At 45.9% G+C, this 17088-nt stretch overlaps 1 protein-coding gene across 3 annotated transcripts in view; it reads right to left on the reverse strand.

Annotated features, from left to right (window-relative positions):
* The window catches only part of PCBP2 (poly(rC) binding protein 2), a 135159-nt gene extending 119180 nt beyond the window's left edge, over window positions 1-15979 (reverse strand). The window contains exons 1-5 of one of the 3 annotated variants that reach the window (XM_030198361.1): window positions 15771-15946; window positions 13184-13314; window positions 8777-8800; window positions 8656-8688; window positions 4164-4280 (exon numbers count right to left, since the gene is read on the reverse strand). In XM_030198361.1, coding sequence (XP_030054221.1) covers window positions 4164-4280; window positions 8656-8688; window positions 8777-8800; window positions 13184-13252 — 243 coding nt within the window. In that variant the 5' untranslated portion in view covers window positions 13253-13314; window positions 15771-15946. Of the gene's footprint in view, window positions 1-4163; window positions 4281-8655; window positions 8689-8776; window positions 8801-13183; window positions 13315-15770 lie in introns of all 3 variants that reach the window. The other 2 variants (XM_030198359.1, XM_030198360.1) reach the window with 2 other exon arrangements.
* Between the last annotated feature and the right edge of the window lie 1109 nt (window positions 15980-17088).

Below are 17088 nucleotides of genomic sequence, written 5' to 3' on the forward strand. Positions count from 1 at the left end.
GCACAAAGGCCTCCAGAGCCTGACGCACGGCTCAGAGCTCCAAGCGATTGATGGACCACCATGCATCCACTATCGAACCCTGAGCCAGGTGGCCTTGGGTAATGGAGCCCGCCAGACTGGCATCTGTGGTCACCACTTCCCAATGCAGGATCGGAAAGGGTACTCCCAGCCGCAAGGACTGGGGCCTCAGCCACCACTCAAAACTCTGTCTAGCAGCTAGCATCCAGGAAAGCTGAGTGCTGTAATCCTCCGAAACCAGAGACCAGCAATGATTGCTGAAGTGGCTTCATATGCGCCCTCACCCAGGGCATCACCTTCATGGCCACTATCATGGACCAGAAGCCTGGAATGAAGCAAGAACATTTGAATCAGTTGCCACAACTTCACACAACAGCCCTATGTCAGGAACACATGGGCCTGTCAGTTATCGAACAGCACTCCCAGGTACTCCTGCTGCTGCGATAAGACCAGCCTGCTCTTCTCAAAATTGACCACCCATCCCAGGGACTGAAAATGAATCACTGTCACAGTTGCCTCCACACTGTCCTGATAGAACGATGTCCGAATCAGCCAATCACCCAGGTATGGGTGGACAAGGATCCCTCGACACCGAAGGAAAGGCCGACACTACAACCATGACCTTGGTTGGTGAAGCGAGACCAAACGGTAGGGCCCGGGACTGGAAGTGCTGGCATAGAATTGCTGACTCGGCCCCCAGATGGGGATATGCAAGTATGCCTCCTTGAAGTGAAGCGCAGTGAGAAACTCCCCCTCTTATATCCCTCCCAAAAATGATAAACCCACAAACACCGGTTGACCCATTTGAGATCCAGGATCGGGTGCAAGATGCCTTCCTTTCTGGGCACCAGGAACAGTGCCCTTGACCGCACTCATCAGGAGGCACTGGCACAATGGACTGGATGGCCAACAAGGCCTCTACTGTGCCTCGCAAACAGCCCCTCAACAAGGAGGCTGTAGAGGCGCGACCGGGCAGAACTCCAACCATTAGTCGTCGTGCAATGTCAAGCATCACTGGTATGTGGTGATAGTGGCCCACACATCCAAGAACGCCCAGGTCATGTCCTCTGGAAGCCATTGTGTCTTAGATTCTCCGAACTCCTTGACAAGGTTGCTAAGGTCATTGCCAAACAAGGGCTTTCCTCAAAAGGGCAACTTGACCAGATGAGCCTTGGAGGCGGTGTCAATCGCCCACACCCAGAGGCCTTGCAGCAACTGCCAATGACATAACCTTGACCGAAGCCCAGAGCATGTCATACAGAGTATCTGCCAAGTAGGCCAGGCTCGCCTCCAACTAGGCAGCCCTAGAACTGCTCCAAGAGGAAGACCATTGGTGCCACTGCAAACAGGCCTGGGCTACAAAAGAGCTGCACACCAAAGCCTGAAGCCCCAGAGCAGCTACTTCAAAAGGCTTGCTTCAAATTATGCTCAGGATTGTCATCCTGCAGATCCTTCAAAGCAATGCCACCTTCCACCGGCAAGGTAGTCTTTTTGGTGACAAAGACCACCATAACCAGGGAGTCCACCTTAGGCACACCAAACTTATCGTTCTCCTCTAGTACCAGAGGATAAAGACGCGCCATGGCCTTCCCAACCTTAAAACTGGTGTCTGGCACATTCCACACCTCTGTGATGAGGCCCTGAATATCTGGATGCATGGGAAAAGTCTGAGGTTCCCCCAAGACTCTTCATAATGCCACCTGCCTGACCTCCCAATGGGGTTTCAGAAGGCTTCTCTATGGAGAGCGCTGCCAGCGCCTCAGAATTAAGGGAACTCAATTCCTCCCTGTGGAACAGACAGCACACCCTAGGGTCATCCCCCTCCCCTGGAGTTCACCCTCATCCAAAGATTCCATGACTAAGGGCCCCTACGAGTCTACCTCTGAATGGAGGAATCCCTTACACCTCTGTTCTGGCTCTCTTGGGAGCTGGGGAAGACCCCCCCCCCCCCCCCGGCTCAGCCTGTAGCAGTGCTCTGTTTCATCAGGTAGGTTTGGTGAAGCAGGAGCATAAATTCACGGAAAAACAGCAGGCTTTGGCTCATGTAGTCCCTCTGCTGGAGCCTCCCGCACAGCAACTGCCAAGATGGCTGCTGCACCCCCCTCCTAAGGAGAGGAGCAATCAGGACGCATCCCAGGAGACCCGGAAACCAGGAACTCCTGCAACTGAGAAGCTGAAGACAGCTCCAATTCTCCCTTGCTCGGAGCAGTCGGCCTGCACACCATGTGCCCGACAAGGAGCGCGTCACGCTTTCTGCAGGCACAGCGTGTACGAGCCTGCTGCGCAGAGGAACGTGCCATCCGGACTGCCCTGGGCCTTTTTTGCACCTCTTCTGTGCCAGCAAAAACAGGTCTCAAATTTTTTTCCTCAGCAGGAAAGCTAGACCGCCTACGTGCGCCCTGAAACCTACTACTACTACTATTTAGCATTTCTATAGCGCTACAAGGCATAAGCAGCGCTGCACTGGCAGGATGAAACTGGCAAGAAGAAACCCCACTAGCATGCAACAGCACCAAGCAATGCCCCGAGTCCCAAGAGCCTGGGGGAAGGAACTCACTGCACCGGGCACTGCTCAACACTACCAAACCCCCCCCCCCCCCCCCCTCAAGGAAGGCCTCTCCTCTAACCAAGAGCTGTCTCTTTAGCCTTTTTTTTTTTTGTAAAGTGCTGAACAGGCTCCATAGAACAGCCATGAAGGGAGCAGATATCACCCCAGGCAAACATGACAGGGACCCAGCACCACCAGGTATGTCAGTACCAGCACAGTCAACCATGCTCTACTGGGGACCTGATCAGTCTGACCAGGAGAAAAGGCCTCAGAGAGATAATCAGTCCATCCCCCTGCTGGAGGCAGAAGATACAAAGGAACTGGGCTGATAGTGGGCTATATACTTGGGTTCAGTTCTGTATGCTTACCTGCTGGTTAACGAGACATGACTATCCAATCGTCCTGGAATAGTGAGAAGAAATATATTGGAAAAAATGTCAGGAAGTATTTTTTCACAGAAAGGGTGGTAGATATGTAGAACACCCTCCCGCGGGAGGTGGAGATGAAAATGGTAATGGAATTTAAACATGCGTGGGATAAACAAAAAGGAATCCTATTTAGAAGGAATGGATCCGCGGAATCTTAGACACTAGGTGGCAACGCCAGTGATTGGGAAGCAAAATCAGTGCTGGGCAGACTTCTACGGTTTACGCCCTGATCCTAACTGAATAGATATGGATGGGCTAGAGCGTAAATTTAAGGGGCTTTGACGTTAGCTCCAAAACTTTTAATACAACAGTGCTAGTCAGACTTCTACGGTATGTGCCCTGAGAATGGCAAGGACAAATCAAACTCAGGTATATGTATAAAGTATTACATACCACGTAAAATGAGTTTATCTTGTTGGGCAGACTGGATGAACTGTTCAAGTCTTTATCTGCTGTCATTTACTATGCTACTATGCTGTTTTAAAAATTGCTATATTTGCTACTCAGATTCTGAACATTGAGAAAAACATCAAAGTCAGACTTAGTCATAAGAAAAACGCCCATCCAAGTCACCTCATCTGTTCTGAAAAGCTACTAAAATAAGATGAGTAATCCAAAAAAAGGATGCCTACAACCCAAATAGCCTTCAAATGCTCCAGGTGCCGTCACCTCTACCTGGCAGGATTACCTGGTTAACAAGCATTTCAGATGTCTCCTTCACAATGAAACTTCTGCACTGCTCCCATGTGCAGCAGCTTTCCCTCCCCCCAACATTGATGGAGAAAGCATCAGCTCAAAGTATCTGCACTGTCCAAGTTTAGCAGCACTCAAGCAATTGCAGACCATGTCTAAAGATATTGTAAGTATGATCATAGCAGCATCACTTGTCCTGGCACCTGTGCTTCCATGTCTCCTCTTGCCAAATCCCAACCATCCCACCTCCCTAAGCAGTAGACAGCCAACAGTTTAGAACAGAACCACCCATTGTTGAACTAGTGAAGCTTTGACATGCTTATAGCCAGTCATGTTCTGATGAAAAATACTCGCAATGAATGTTTGTGATGCGTCCATCTCCTCTCCTTTCCACCCTTATGTCCCTACAGCTACCATGCTTCTGAAACAGCAATCCCAGAGTGTTTTGATATGGTACTTTGAAACCCCATACACACCTCTTCCAGTTTGTCAATGATCATTGAAAATGCTTTGAAGATGGCATTAGTTGGTCCAGCCAGGGTGATGATACGCTCTGGGCAGTTCCCCTCAGAGATGTTGATGCGGGCACCACTCTAAAAGAGGCAATGTATAAAATGATGGTTGCCAAATAAAAAAAAAAAAAAGTTTCACTTGTTATACTCAATATACTAAAATAGCACCATAGGCAGAACAGGGTTTTTTTCATCCAAACTAGTATAAGTGCTACACAATGACTCCAGCCAGAACAGTGACCAAACCCTGTCTGCAGTCTTATTTTAGACTTCAGCTTTTGCTTCTTTACAGTTTGTAGTTAAGTATCTATGCATTGAGATTTACTGAACTTCTGACATCTGGGGAGTACATGCTGTGAGGGTTTCCTTTGCCCAACTAAGCAGCACTTACACGTAAATAGGATGCAGTTTGCTGTAGTAAAGCGAAGATACATGCCTGTAGCAGGTATTCTCAGAGGACAGCAGGCTGATTGTTCTCACATGTGGGTCAACGTCCGTGTCAGCCTGGGAATCAGCAATTTTGCAAGCAAAATACAAAAAAAAAAAATCTTGCCAGAATCTTCTGGTGTGCGTGCAGCGCATAACGCACAGCAGTCTTCCCGCCCGTTGCGCGAGTGCTCCTGCTCAGTTTAATCAAAAAGCAAAGAACTCCAAAAGGGAGGTGGGTGGGTTTGTGAGAACAATCAGCCTGCTGTCCTCGGAGAATACCTGCTACATGTAAGTATCTTTGCTTTCTCAGCGGACAAGCAGGCTGCTTGTTCTCACATGTGGGGTACCCCTAGCACCCAGGCTCACTCAAAACAATGAACATTGGTCAATTGGGCCTCGCAACGGCGAGGACATAACAGATTGACCTGAAACCATAAACAACTGAGAGTGCAGCCTAGACCAGAACAAAAATGGGTCTAGGGGGGGTGGAGTTAAGATTCTAAACCCCGAACAGATTCTGCAACACCAACTGCCCAAACCGACTGTCGCGTCGGGTATCCTGCTGAAGGCAGTAGTGAGATGTGAATATGTGGACTGATGACCACGTTGCAGCCTTGCAAATCTCCTCAATGGAGGCTGACTTCAAGTGAGCCACTGATGCAGCCATGGCTCTAACATTATGAGCCGTGATATAGCCCTCTAGAGTCAGCCCAGCTTGGGCATAAGTGAAGGAAATGCAATCTGCTAGCCCAGGGGTAGGCAACTCCGGTCCTCGAGAGCCGCAGGCAGGTCAGGTTTTCAGGATATCCACAATATGCAGGAGAGAGATTTGCAAGCACTGCCTCCATGGTATGCAAATCTCTCTCCTGCATATTCATTGTGGATATCCTGAAAACCTGACCTGCCAGCAGCTCTCGAGGACCGGAGTTGCCTACCCCTGTGCTAGCCAATTGGAGATTGTGCATTTTCCGATGGCGACTCCCCTCCTGTTGGGATCAAAAGAAAACTGGGCGCACCGTCTAAAGGGCTTTGTCCACTCCACGTAAAAAGGCCAATGCTCTCTTGCAGTCCAAGGTGTGCAAACTGCTTTTGCCAGGGTGGGTATGAGGACAGGGAAAGAATGTTGGCAAAACAATGGACTGGTTCAGATGAACTCAGACACCACCTTTGGCAGGAACTTAGGGTGCGTGCAGAGGACTACTCTGTTGTGATGAAACTTATATAAGTTGCATGCACTACCAAGGCCTGAAGCTCACTGACTCTACGAGCTGAAGTAACTGCCACCAAGAAAACGACCTTCCAAGGTCAAGTACTTCAGATGGCAGGAATTCAGTGATTCAAAAGGAGCTTTCATCAGCTGGGTGAGGACGTCAAAGGGGAGTCGACCTGGGTGGCAGCCGACACCAATGCCGCAGGCGGCACCGAGGTCAGGGACCTCACCACAGGTGAAGGGCCAGAGACTGCTGTAGCCGACAGTACGGAAGGTGCTAGCACCCCCGACACCGAAGCAGACTGGCGCAGTAACCCTTCCAGAAGCTCTGGAAGCCGGGCCCTGATGCACTCATCGAAAGCTGCCGTCGGACAAGACTGCGGGGTTGGCATAGGAGCCGGTAGCAGAATCTGTCGAGGTTCAGGAGCAGATACCGGGCTGCTAGACTGACGCATTGGCACCTCCTGAATAGGGGGAGAGTGGTCCTCTCGGCGCAGACGTTTCTCGGGTGCCGAATCCCTCGACACCCCATAGTTCCCGGCACCACGTACCGATGGGAGAACGATAACGGTGCTTCTTCGCCTTCGCTCAACGCACGTCAAGACTCCTCGGTACCGATGAGGAAGACACGGAATCCTCACATCTTCTCGGGGCCAGGTCCGAAGAAAGTCGGTCCCGGTGGGGCCTGCATAACAGGAGGCCTAGAGACAGGTGGAGACCCACTCAATGCCTCACTACTCCCAGCACGAGTTGGTCGTTCTGCAGCCATTACCTTCGCTCCCAACGTCGATGCGTCCCTCGATGTCGAAGCTGCTGAACCCAGTACTGATGTAGATGTCGAAGGACCGGACTGAGCCCCAAAAACTCTCTCATTGGGCCTCTCAAGATGCTTGGGTCCGTTTCTTCATGCAAAGACACAGACTACAAACAGCTGGGCTGTGGTCGGGCCCAAGGCACTGGATACACCAAGTGTGGGTATCGGCACCCGAAATAGTCCGGTTGCACCGAGAGCAACGTTTGAAGCCGCTGAGTGTCTTCAATGACATGGAAGAAAAAACAGCTTTGGCAAAATCAAAAGACGCAATCGTGCCTGTTAAAAGAAAAAAAAAGGGCACGAAAAGAAGGGAGCAACCCGGCGTCGAAAAACAAAGGAAACTTTAAAAGGGGCAAAAAAGTAAAGAAAACTACGGGAGTTTTTTTTTTTAACTGTAAATTCTACACAAAAAAGGGAAAAAAAAAAAAAAAACGTCAGAAAACTCTTTCCCAGGCCTGCGAGGAGTGGGGGAAAAACTCGACCGCGCCTCACCACAGAGAAAAAATAACTGCGTGGGAATGTTCACACGACGGACGGGAAGACGGCCACGCATGCGCTGCACGCGCGCCATCAGACTAGCAAGATTTTTTTTTTTGTATTTTGCTTGCAAAATTGCCGATTCCTGGGCCAAAGCAGACGTCGACCCACATGTGAGAACAAGCAGCCTGCTTGTCCTCGGAAACTCCATATCATGGGGCGGCTAGATTTCTCTAGCTTACATTATATAGAAAAAAATATTGCTGCTCATGTTATGTCGAGCTTCAGATTCCATGTTCATATCCACCTGGCCTTCTAGAAATTGGATTGGCAGCCAGAAGAGGCACAGATTCAATTTAAGGTGATCCTAGTATTTAAAGCCTATGGCATTAGTTCCACAACACTTGTATGATATTGTAGTAACCTATGGAACTTTATAAGTCTAAGTGCTTCGAAAATGAGGCCCAAAGTGACACTCCTGGAAGACGAGTTCTTCCCAAAATAGTTTTACACTGGCAGAACAGGTATATTAGCTCACACCTTTTTTTTCATGGCTCTCAATCTATCCTTTTTCATGTTTTATATAACATACAGGCGTTTTTAATTTAGAGCCTGGATTTTTAGTAAATTTATGTCATTTCCTGTACATCTTTTACCTAAGCCATATTTTGGGTATGACTAATTTGTGGGTGGAGATATGAGAAGTCACAGTTATTTTGGCTACATAATCCAAGTTTTGTGCTTACACTTTTGTACAGTTTTTCATCTTTAGATGTACTTCAATTGTACAGCATTTTAAAATAAATGCTTATGTGATGCAGTCATATTGAGCTTGACCCCAATATGATAAATTCTGATGCGCCCACTCAACATGAATGACTAGCGTGGTAGAGATGTGAACGTTTGCACAGAAAATATTGTGCCACCACCTTAAAACTAAGGATTAAGCACATAGGCTCCTGAGGAAACGGATGGCTCAGTAGAACTTTGAAAAAAGCCTTTTCAGTTTCAATACAAAAGTTCTGGTTGAAGTTAATTGGTCAATAAAAAGAAAAAAAAGATTAGATAAAAGTTGGACAACAAATTAAAGGGGGTTTTTATTGACCAAGGTGGTCTTGAGACTCCATTTTCCTAAATTGAGGCCATTAAAGCCACTAAGGTCTTCCCCCCCATAAGAAAACGTGGGAACATCAGAATTTACCATATATTAGTGTTGAGCACATTTAAATTTTGAATATCCATAACTGGTTTATTGACCTACTCATGTTGAGGCCATAACTACAACAATGTAATACATATCAGCCAGGCGTGCTTCTTGTGCAACTCTATACCCGACTCATACAAAGCCTTATGCCACAGTATGCATCATATTACTGGTGCCATCACAAAGACAACTATCAAACTTGAAGACAGCTGTCTTAAAAAGGGACCTAAAGCACAACATACATTCTTCTGTGGAAGTTTCCTGCTACTCTTCCATAGAAACATTCAGCACACAAACCACCTGTTGCTTCCTTAAAGCATACCTCTTCTCTCATCTTCTTCACAGATTCTCCTTTCTGTGTAAAAAGGGGGAAAAAGTATTTAACTATACAGCACAGCATTAGGAATAAAGCAAGCAAAACAAAGGAAGAAAACAAGTCTCACCTTCCCAATGATGCTTCCAACTTCCTGCAAAAAAAAAAAAACAAGAGTAACAAAGTGATAGAAAAATGAGTAACACATCAAATCACACATAGAAGACTACTGCACCAAATACAAGGCAAGGGATGACTGGCCAAACGCTACCCTACTGGTGACAAAACAGGTAAACTTCAAATCCAATAGGCTTAGGTTGCAAGCTCTGTTCATATGGCATTTACAGCTTCAGTAGCACAGGCCTGGCACTGTACTTCTAGCTAGCAGTGGAAGATGCAAGATCACACCAAATTAAATTGTCAGTCTAAATAGCAACTTGTGTGGCCCATAACTTCCTATATTGGTTTTAATTCCACATGTATACCCTACTTTTTACATTGAACAATGTCAAGGAGTAGTCTAGTAGTTAGTGCAGCGAGCCAAAATCCTAGGAACTGGCAGGTGGATGATCAAAAGGTGCTGCTCCATACAGCACTCTAAAAATAGCGTTCAGCACAGCGCTAAACCGACCCTATGATCAAAGATAATAGCATGCAAATTTAAACATGCTATCTCTGATCATGGGGTAAAAGTACGGGAAGATTCGGCCTGAGCACAATCCTCGCACACTTGACAGGTCTCCTCCCCTGCAAAGGTACGGGGGGAGGGGGTGGGGTCGGGGCCTTATTTTATTTTTTTGAGGGGGGGGGGGGGGTTGGAGATCCACCATGCCTCTATGCTGGGGGGTGGGGACTGGGGCTCAGATCATGTTTGGGGGGGGGGGGGGGGGGAAGCCTGCTAGCATAGAAATGCATGCTGGACAGGGCTCCTCATTCCTCCCCAATGCTCTGCAAACCCTAACGGCAGCTCTGAGATGGTGTAGGGTTTGCTGTGGGAGCAGCACCAATGTTTGGTGCTCTGCATGCTGAGCATTGGGGAGGAATAGATAATGCCCTGTTTAACATGCCTTTGAATGCTCATTGCATTCAGAGCTGGCCAGCACATAGTTACACGCACTGGCCAGCTCTGATCATAGGGCGGGAGCAAATGCAGACGTTAGTAGGGCGCTACTGACCTCTAGCGAGCGCCTGCATTTGCTTTCATCTGCCCATGTGTTCCCCACTGCAGCTCCTTGCGACTCAGGCAAGTCACTTAACCCTCTAATGCCCCAAGTACAAAAAACACAGACTGTGATCCCACTAGGGACAGAGAAAGTACCTGCATATAATGTGTACATCTAGTAGCACTATAGAAGTGATTAGTAGTAGTGTGGCTGAAAGTCTGGATGGTATAGAACAAACATCAGGCATGGACCATTATAAGACACTAATCTTTCAATTTAGAAAGCCTGAAAAGGTGCTGAGGACCTGCTGAGGGAAGGAAAGCTTCACTGGTTTATCTTAACTACTGCAAATCGCATTTAAACTGAGGATAGTGCTGGGCAGACTTATACGGTCTGTGCCTGTGCCAGAGCCGGTGGTTGGGAGGTGGGGCAGACTTATACGGTCTGTGCCCTGAAGAGCATAGGTACAAATCAAAGTAGGGTATACACAAAAAGCAGCAAATATGAGTTTTGTTGGGCAGACTGGATGGACCGTGCAGGTCTTTTTCTGCCGTCATCTACTATGTTACTATGAAAAGGTAAAAGCTTGGGAAGGAAAAGGTAATTTCATTTTTTTAAAAAACTACTCTTATTAGCAGTTTAGGCAGTGTAGCCCTTTGGTTTTACATAAATAGTAATTTTCTAGTTTAGTATTTTAGATTGCATTTTACAGCTTGGCATAACATCAGAGCACAAGATAATTAGGTGAGGGAAGCCTGTTTGGTGAAGAAACTTGGAAAATTTTAGCAGCTCTGCTGGCTGACCTTTTCAATGCTTCTCTAGAGTCAACAGTGGTCCCAGAGGACTGGAAAAGAGATGTGGGTCCCTTCTTAAACAGGAAGAAGAGGTTGGGAACTACAGTCTGACTTCTGTGTAAGTAAATTAATGTAAACGCTTTTAAAACTGAATAGTAAAGTGTTCGGAACTTCATGGATTACAGACCCACGGCAACATGGTTTCACTAGGCAGGTCTTGTCAAACAAATCTAAATTTCTTTGACTGGATGACCAGAGTTGGACAGAGACAGCACTAGATTTAGCAAAGCCTTTGACATGGTTCTGCAAAGACAAGTAATAAATAAACCAAGTGTCTGACTGGAAGGCTAAGTGGCACTCATTCTGAGGAAAAGGATGCTACCAGTGGTGTGCCACAAGATTTGGGTTCTTGGGCTAGTTCTTTTTAACATTTCTGTAAGCAATATTGCTGAAGGCCTGTCTAGTAAGGTTTGCCGCTTTGCGGATGATACCAAAATCTGCAACAGAGTAGACATCCCTGATAGTGTGAACATAAGGACTTCGTGAAGCTAGAGGAATGGTCTGGAATTTGTCAGCTAAACTTAATGCTAAAAAATGCATTTGGGCTGCAAATACCTGACAGAACAGTACAGAGGGTGAAGAACTTGTGTGCATAAAGAGCAGGACTTGGATGTGATTATATGTGATCTTAAGGTGGCCACACGGGTGGAAAAGGCAACAGTGAAAGCTAGAAGGATGCTTGGGTGCACAGGGAAAGGAATGGCCAGTAGGAAAAAGGAGGTGATGATGCCCCTGTATAAGACCGTAGTGAGACCTCATTTAGAATACTGTGTAGAATACTGGAGACCACACATTCAAAAAGATAAACAGGATGGAGTCTGTCCAGAGGGTGGCTACTAAAATGGTCAGTGGTCACTATAAAGCATATAGGGACAGAACCTCAATATGATGCTAGTACAATGTGTACTTTGAAAGAAAGGCAGGCGAGGGGAGATGTGATTGAGACAGGTACCTAAGCAACATAAAGTGCACTTGAGGCGAGTCGATTGAAAGGAAACTCTGGAATGAGGTGACATAGGACGATCAAAAGTAATCAGAGGAAATACTACTTCACAGAAACAGTTGTGAATCTGTAACAGCCTCCCGGTAGAGGAGACAAAAATCATCTGAATACTAGGTGGTGTTTCCTTGGCAGACAGGGAATCTTCAGTTGTATGATGGGCTCGTTTATTTCGACACCTGTGGGATAGGATCTGGGGCTTGAAAAAGTTTCACCGATATTGTATTAGAGTGCAATTTCTTTTCTCCTTTGCACTTATCTTGTTCATGCTCACCTAGGCTCTTTACCTAGTCAGGTGCGCTGCAGCCTTTTGTTTAGGTCGCTTTGGGTACTATGGAGGGAGTTGCTTGCACTGTGGAATCAGGCAGCTCATAGCAGTGTCCTGCTTCCCATACGGGGCAATGCAGATTTTTCTCCAGGTTTGGAAAACGCGACCTTTTATAGGTGGGATGAGTGGGGCATTGTTTTATTGGAATATTTGGTGAAGGAGGATGGATCATTTCTTACCTTCCAGGACTTGCGGCAGTGGTGCCTATCATGCTGGTCGTGTCGCCACCCCTAAATGCTTGAAAATAAGCTTGAGGGGAGAATTTGTTCCTTCATGCTCTCTGGACATGTCCAGCTATAAAATCATTTTGAGATGCTGTACTGGATTACCTGCATTTGGTTTATTATCCCAGGTTTACTTTGGAGGGTATGTGGTTTAGCTCTCTTTCTATGGTGGGAGGGAGGACATTAGGGGTAAAACATTTTCTAGGAAAAGCTTGTATATTGGAGAAAAAACATTTTAAATCATTAGCTGTCAGATTCTCTCTCCCCCCCCCCCCCCCCCCCCCGCGACCTTTTGGTATCTGAGGAATAAGTAACATGAGCTTATGTTATGGGAATCTGAATCTATGGGAGCTCACCTCTCTCCTAGACAGTAAAATAAATTGTCAGTTTGGGGTATGTATTTGCAGTAGCTCTCTCCTAGAGCACAGTCAAGTGTAATACATTTCATGCAGAACCATTAGTCTAACACTGTAGAGTTCCCTGGAGGTGATGCGAGGAAGAGATAAGTGTGGGGGGGGGGGGGGGGGGGGGGAAGTATACATATAGCTGCCACTGTGGCTTAACAGTCCAGGTCCCAGTAGCAGTATTTGTTTCATTACCGATGTGGACGTAACGTTCGTCAGTTTATCTGTGGTGGAGGGAAGAGAGTCAGGGGATTTTGGGGTCTGTATTATTGGAATGTCAATAAAAAAGATTTTCAATAATCATCTGAATTTAAGAGAGTTTTGGACAAATACATAGGATCTTTAAGAGAGTGATAGGGAGAGTTGATGGTATGGACAGGTAGACTGAATAGGTCATATGGTCTTGATCTACCTACATTTTTCTCTGTTTCTAACAAAACGTAGAACTCAATCACTGCCTGAATGGAAAGTCAGGCAGCTATGAATGGCTGCTGATGGCCCAGTAGCAGCCACATGGCTCAATTCAAGAGTTTCACCTCACAGCCAGCAGCACATGCATTGTACCTTGCCATGCATAAGCAGCCGGATGGTAAGCGTGACATTTAAACCGCCTTCGATCACACCAGTATCCATGTTCGGTTCAGGTCTGTAGTCAGGCTTCTGTCAAGTCAGATCTTTGGTCACAGGATGAAAGACTAGAAAATAAAATTTGTAGATCAAAAGGTCACAACATGGCAACAGAGTTGAACAGAACCAACATATAGATGTTCTGAGCACTTTTAGCCCTTACTTAGCTAAAGAGATCCACTTAACTGAACAGCTGAGAATCATCCCGGAAGCAACTTCCACAAAAAAAAAAAAAAAAAGCCATAATGCAACTAAAGTAACTCCCCATACCCAACTACTGTTGCACCAAGTCAAACAAATAAAAATCTTAATTGATACCACAGAACAAGACCAGTCACCTCAAGCAAACATGTTAATTTCTCTCTTCATTCACCCATTCTTTTCCACCTCACCCTCCCCCAAACTTTAACACAACCCTGGTACCAGAAATACTTAGTCCAAGCATCCTAGAAGTACTTACAAATGCCATTCTGGCACTAATTTTTAAAAAAGGTGCTTTATAAAGGTAAACTATAGCCCAACATCAATTTTGCAAAAAAGCAAAGAAATATGGAACAGTGGCACTGTGATAGCAAAATAAACACGATATAGTTCTCACACAGCTAGTAGACAGAATTCCAAGAGCTCTTGATTCCTCCATTCCCCAAATCTTACTAAAGCATCAAAACGGTGCAGCAAAGGTCAATATCAAATTCTGTGGCACTGCATTGGCTGCATCCCAAAGAATGATGCTCCCAAAGAATAAGTGATTATCTCCAACATACTGACAAGAGTTTTATGCCTGTCATAGTACACTGGAAAGTTAACTGATTTAATGAGAAGCCTCCAGAAAGCACAAAACTACCCCCATTCTGCCATACTGCCTTAAAAGAAGAACTATTAATTTGACATTTCCTATAGCACAAGTAAACACATTCAATAAACAGTGTAAAAAAAGAAATAGAAGCAAGCTCATTCAAAACCCAGATGCCAGACTTGATATTCCACTCCTATGGAACCCTGAATGTTCCAAGGTTCACAGACAAATATATTCTACTTATTTGTTTTAATACCTCAAGTTATTGCAACCCACCTCAGAACTCGATAGGCATTTCAGTTACATTTCCTCATTTAAAGTGTATAATACTACAAGTCTCACCAAGCACTCTCTCTATAAAGACATTTGCTTAATGGTCCCAGTTTTTAATGGAAATTGGGGAACGTGGAGGAAGAAACAAGGTTCCAAGGTCCACCACCAGAATAGCACTTAACACTACAATAATTTGAAGGGGGGAACTTACATCCATAGATACTACAAATTTACAAAGACTTTATAAGACAAAACCAGTTTCTGTAAAGATCATAAAAAAGGGAAACTCCATTTCCCAGGCCCTGGAAAATTTTGGAAACTAAGTTCTATGATATTCAGACACTAAACGCTCATTTCTATAGTACTCTTCTGGTTCACTACTCTAGGAACCTCAGATTGCTAAATATCCTACAAACCAGACAAAAAAAATACCTCTTAGCTACCTAAAAGACAGTATGTTGAATCAACTGATACTGTTGAAAAGGACACAAATCTTTACAAAAAATCTTACGAAAACCTTGAGGACCAAACACATACTATGAGACTACCAATTTGTCTCACACCCTCCGTTCTACTTACATATTTGTAACTCGATATCTTTTAACACTTTCTGCCCTGTCCTGTCAGAATCCAGTTATATCCATTTGTCTGTGCAGTTTCAAACAAGAAAAAAACAAGTCTAAAAGTGTTAACTACCGTTTAAAATAATATCACTAATACCTAACCCTAGCACACGCGCTTTCCAGTGGCGCCATTTTCAGCCTAGCTGGGCTCATCATGAACAAAACCAACTACGGCACCCTACGCTCCCATCATGTTGAAAGGTTTCTCACTCTCCTGCAAAGCATGTAAAGTTCCGCCTCTCTCAATTACAAAGGGGCGCGAAGAGGGAGATCGCAGGTGAGGAGCAAAAGCTTTTTTGCTAAGTTAGAAAAAAAAAAAAACTATTTAGTTTCCAGCTATTTCAGAAGCAAATTAGGACCGAAAAGAGAACAGGACAGCAGGAAGTGAGTCTGCTGCTGACCAATGACCCTCCATGATTGACCCGACGCCTCCCTAATAAACTAAAAATGGTAAAATATGTCAAATCCCCCGCAGCTCACTGATTTTATAAGGATAAGAAGGGATGGCAAAGAGAACGCCACACACGACGGCTTGATAGGAGAGGGCACCTCCAGATAACATTAGCATCCTCTCCCGCGTTTTTCGAAACTTGCTTCCAGTTAGTATCATTAAAATTCACTTTTAACTACAGAACAGCAGGTTAAGCTTCAAAAACGTTTAAATAAAAAGGCAACGCGCCAGTTTTGAGCGACATAGAGACGTAAGGTAGCAACGCACGAGGCCCGGGCCCGCCTGCGCAGCGCGCGCTGACTAGGCCTGTTGTTGTGGTCAACAGTGTAGGCCGCGCGCGGGCCCACGCAGGCGCGAGAGTAGGAGGCACTCTGTCCTTACCTGGCGGGAGAAAGGAAGGAGGGAGGGAGGGAGACCGGGGAAGGAAAAACGGGGAGGGTAGGAAACACCGGAGGTCGGGAGGGAGAGGGAGAGAGAGCCGGGCAGGCGAGGAATGGCGGCGGCGGGAGGGGCTCAGGCGCTGCGCCTTCTGCTGCTTCTGCTGCTGCCTCTGCTGTTCTAGGAGGGGTAGAGAGAGGCGCGCGCAGCCTTCAACCCGCCCTCGCCGGAAACAGGAGCCACCGAGACGCAACCGGATCCCTATGCGAAGAGAAAGCTATAACTGCTAGATGGTCACCGCCTATTACAGGGAGGGGGGGAGAAAAAGACCATCTAGAACGGGAAGTGACACAAGTGACTGAGCAAGGGCGATGGGAGGAGAAAGCAGTAAAAGGAGAATGAGGCAATAGATGACTGAGATTAACAATAGTGCCTAGGTAGAGAGGAAAAGTGTGTCAGCGAAACTGCAGAAGGAGAGTAGAAATTTATCGATGATAGAGTGTCGCTAAGCCGCACGACTTCCTTAACGTGGCTGGCGGACCTTCCATTTTGTGTGTGGACTCGGGCTGGACTCTGGAGGAGGGACATTTTGGAGGGAAATTCCCAGCCTGAGCCAGCTCTTTACAAAAGCGCTGCCTATATTATCTCAGCTGGCCGAAAACTATCCTTCAAAATGTGTATTGAAAAATAATTTTGTAACATTGGATGCGCATACTCGAAACTTGTGGTTTTTTTTAATGGAGCCTCACTACTAGTCACGCGTCCCATTGCATAGCACAGCTATTAGATCTACTCTGTACCTGTTATATTTTTCCTTACATAGGGATAGTAGAAAGCATCAGCCGTAGCACCAAACACCTCACTTTACTTCCCCCTCTTAACTAGTTTCTATCCATTTAACTTATCTTTAGCATAGTATAATGTTTTAATTTAGGGGATTGCTATTGGCTAGACATGTATGCTGCTTGAAAGCTAGTTTTAAAAGTTATATATTTTGTTGAAGAAAAAAATAACTTTCCTTCCATTTCCACAGTATTGTTATTTATTTCCCACTGCAGCTCCTTGTCACTGAGCAACTTACCCCCCCTTCTATAAATGGCACCCAAATTTGTGCACGATCCTCCATTAAGAATCAATAATTGGCTGTTACAAGTAATTATTGACATTAATTGGCACACAGATCTGGCTGCAAATGATTCTATAAAGAGCCACGTAACCCAAATGTGGGTATAGTCGGGCATTCACAAAAGATGCATGCAGTGTTAAAGCATTCCAAGGATCCATGCCCAACTTACACAACAGGGATTTACAGCAGGTTTCA

Source organism: Microcaecilia unicolor, chromosome 3 (genome assembly GCF_901765095.1).
Source record: "Microcaecilia unicolor chromosome 3, aMicUni1.1, whole genome shotgun sequence".
Taxonomy (NCBI): domain Eukaryota; kingdom Metazoa; phylum Chordata; class Amphibia; order Gymnophiona; family Siphonopidae; genus Microcaecilia; species Microcaecilia unicolor.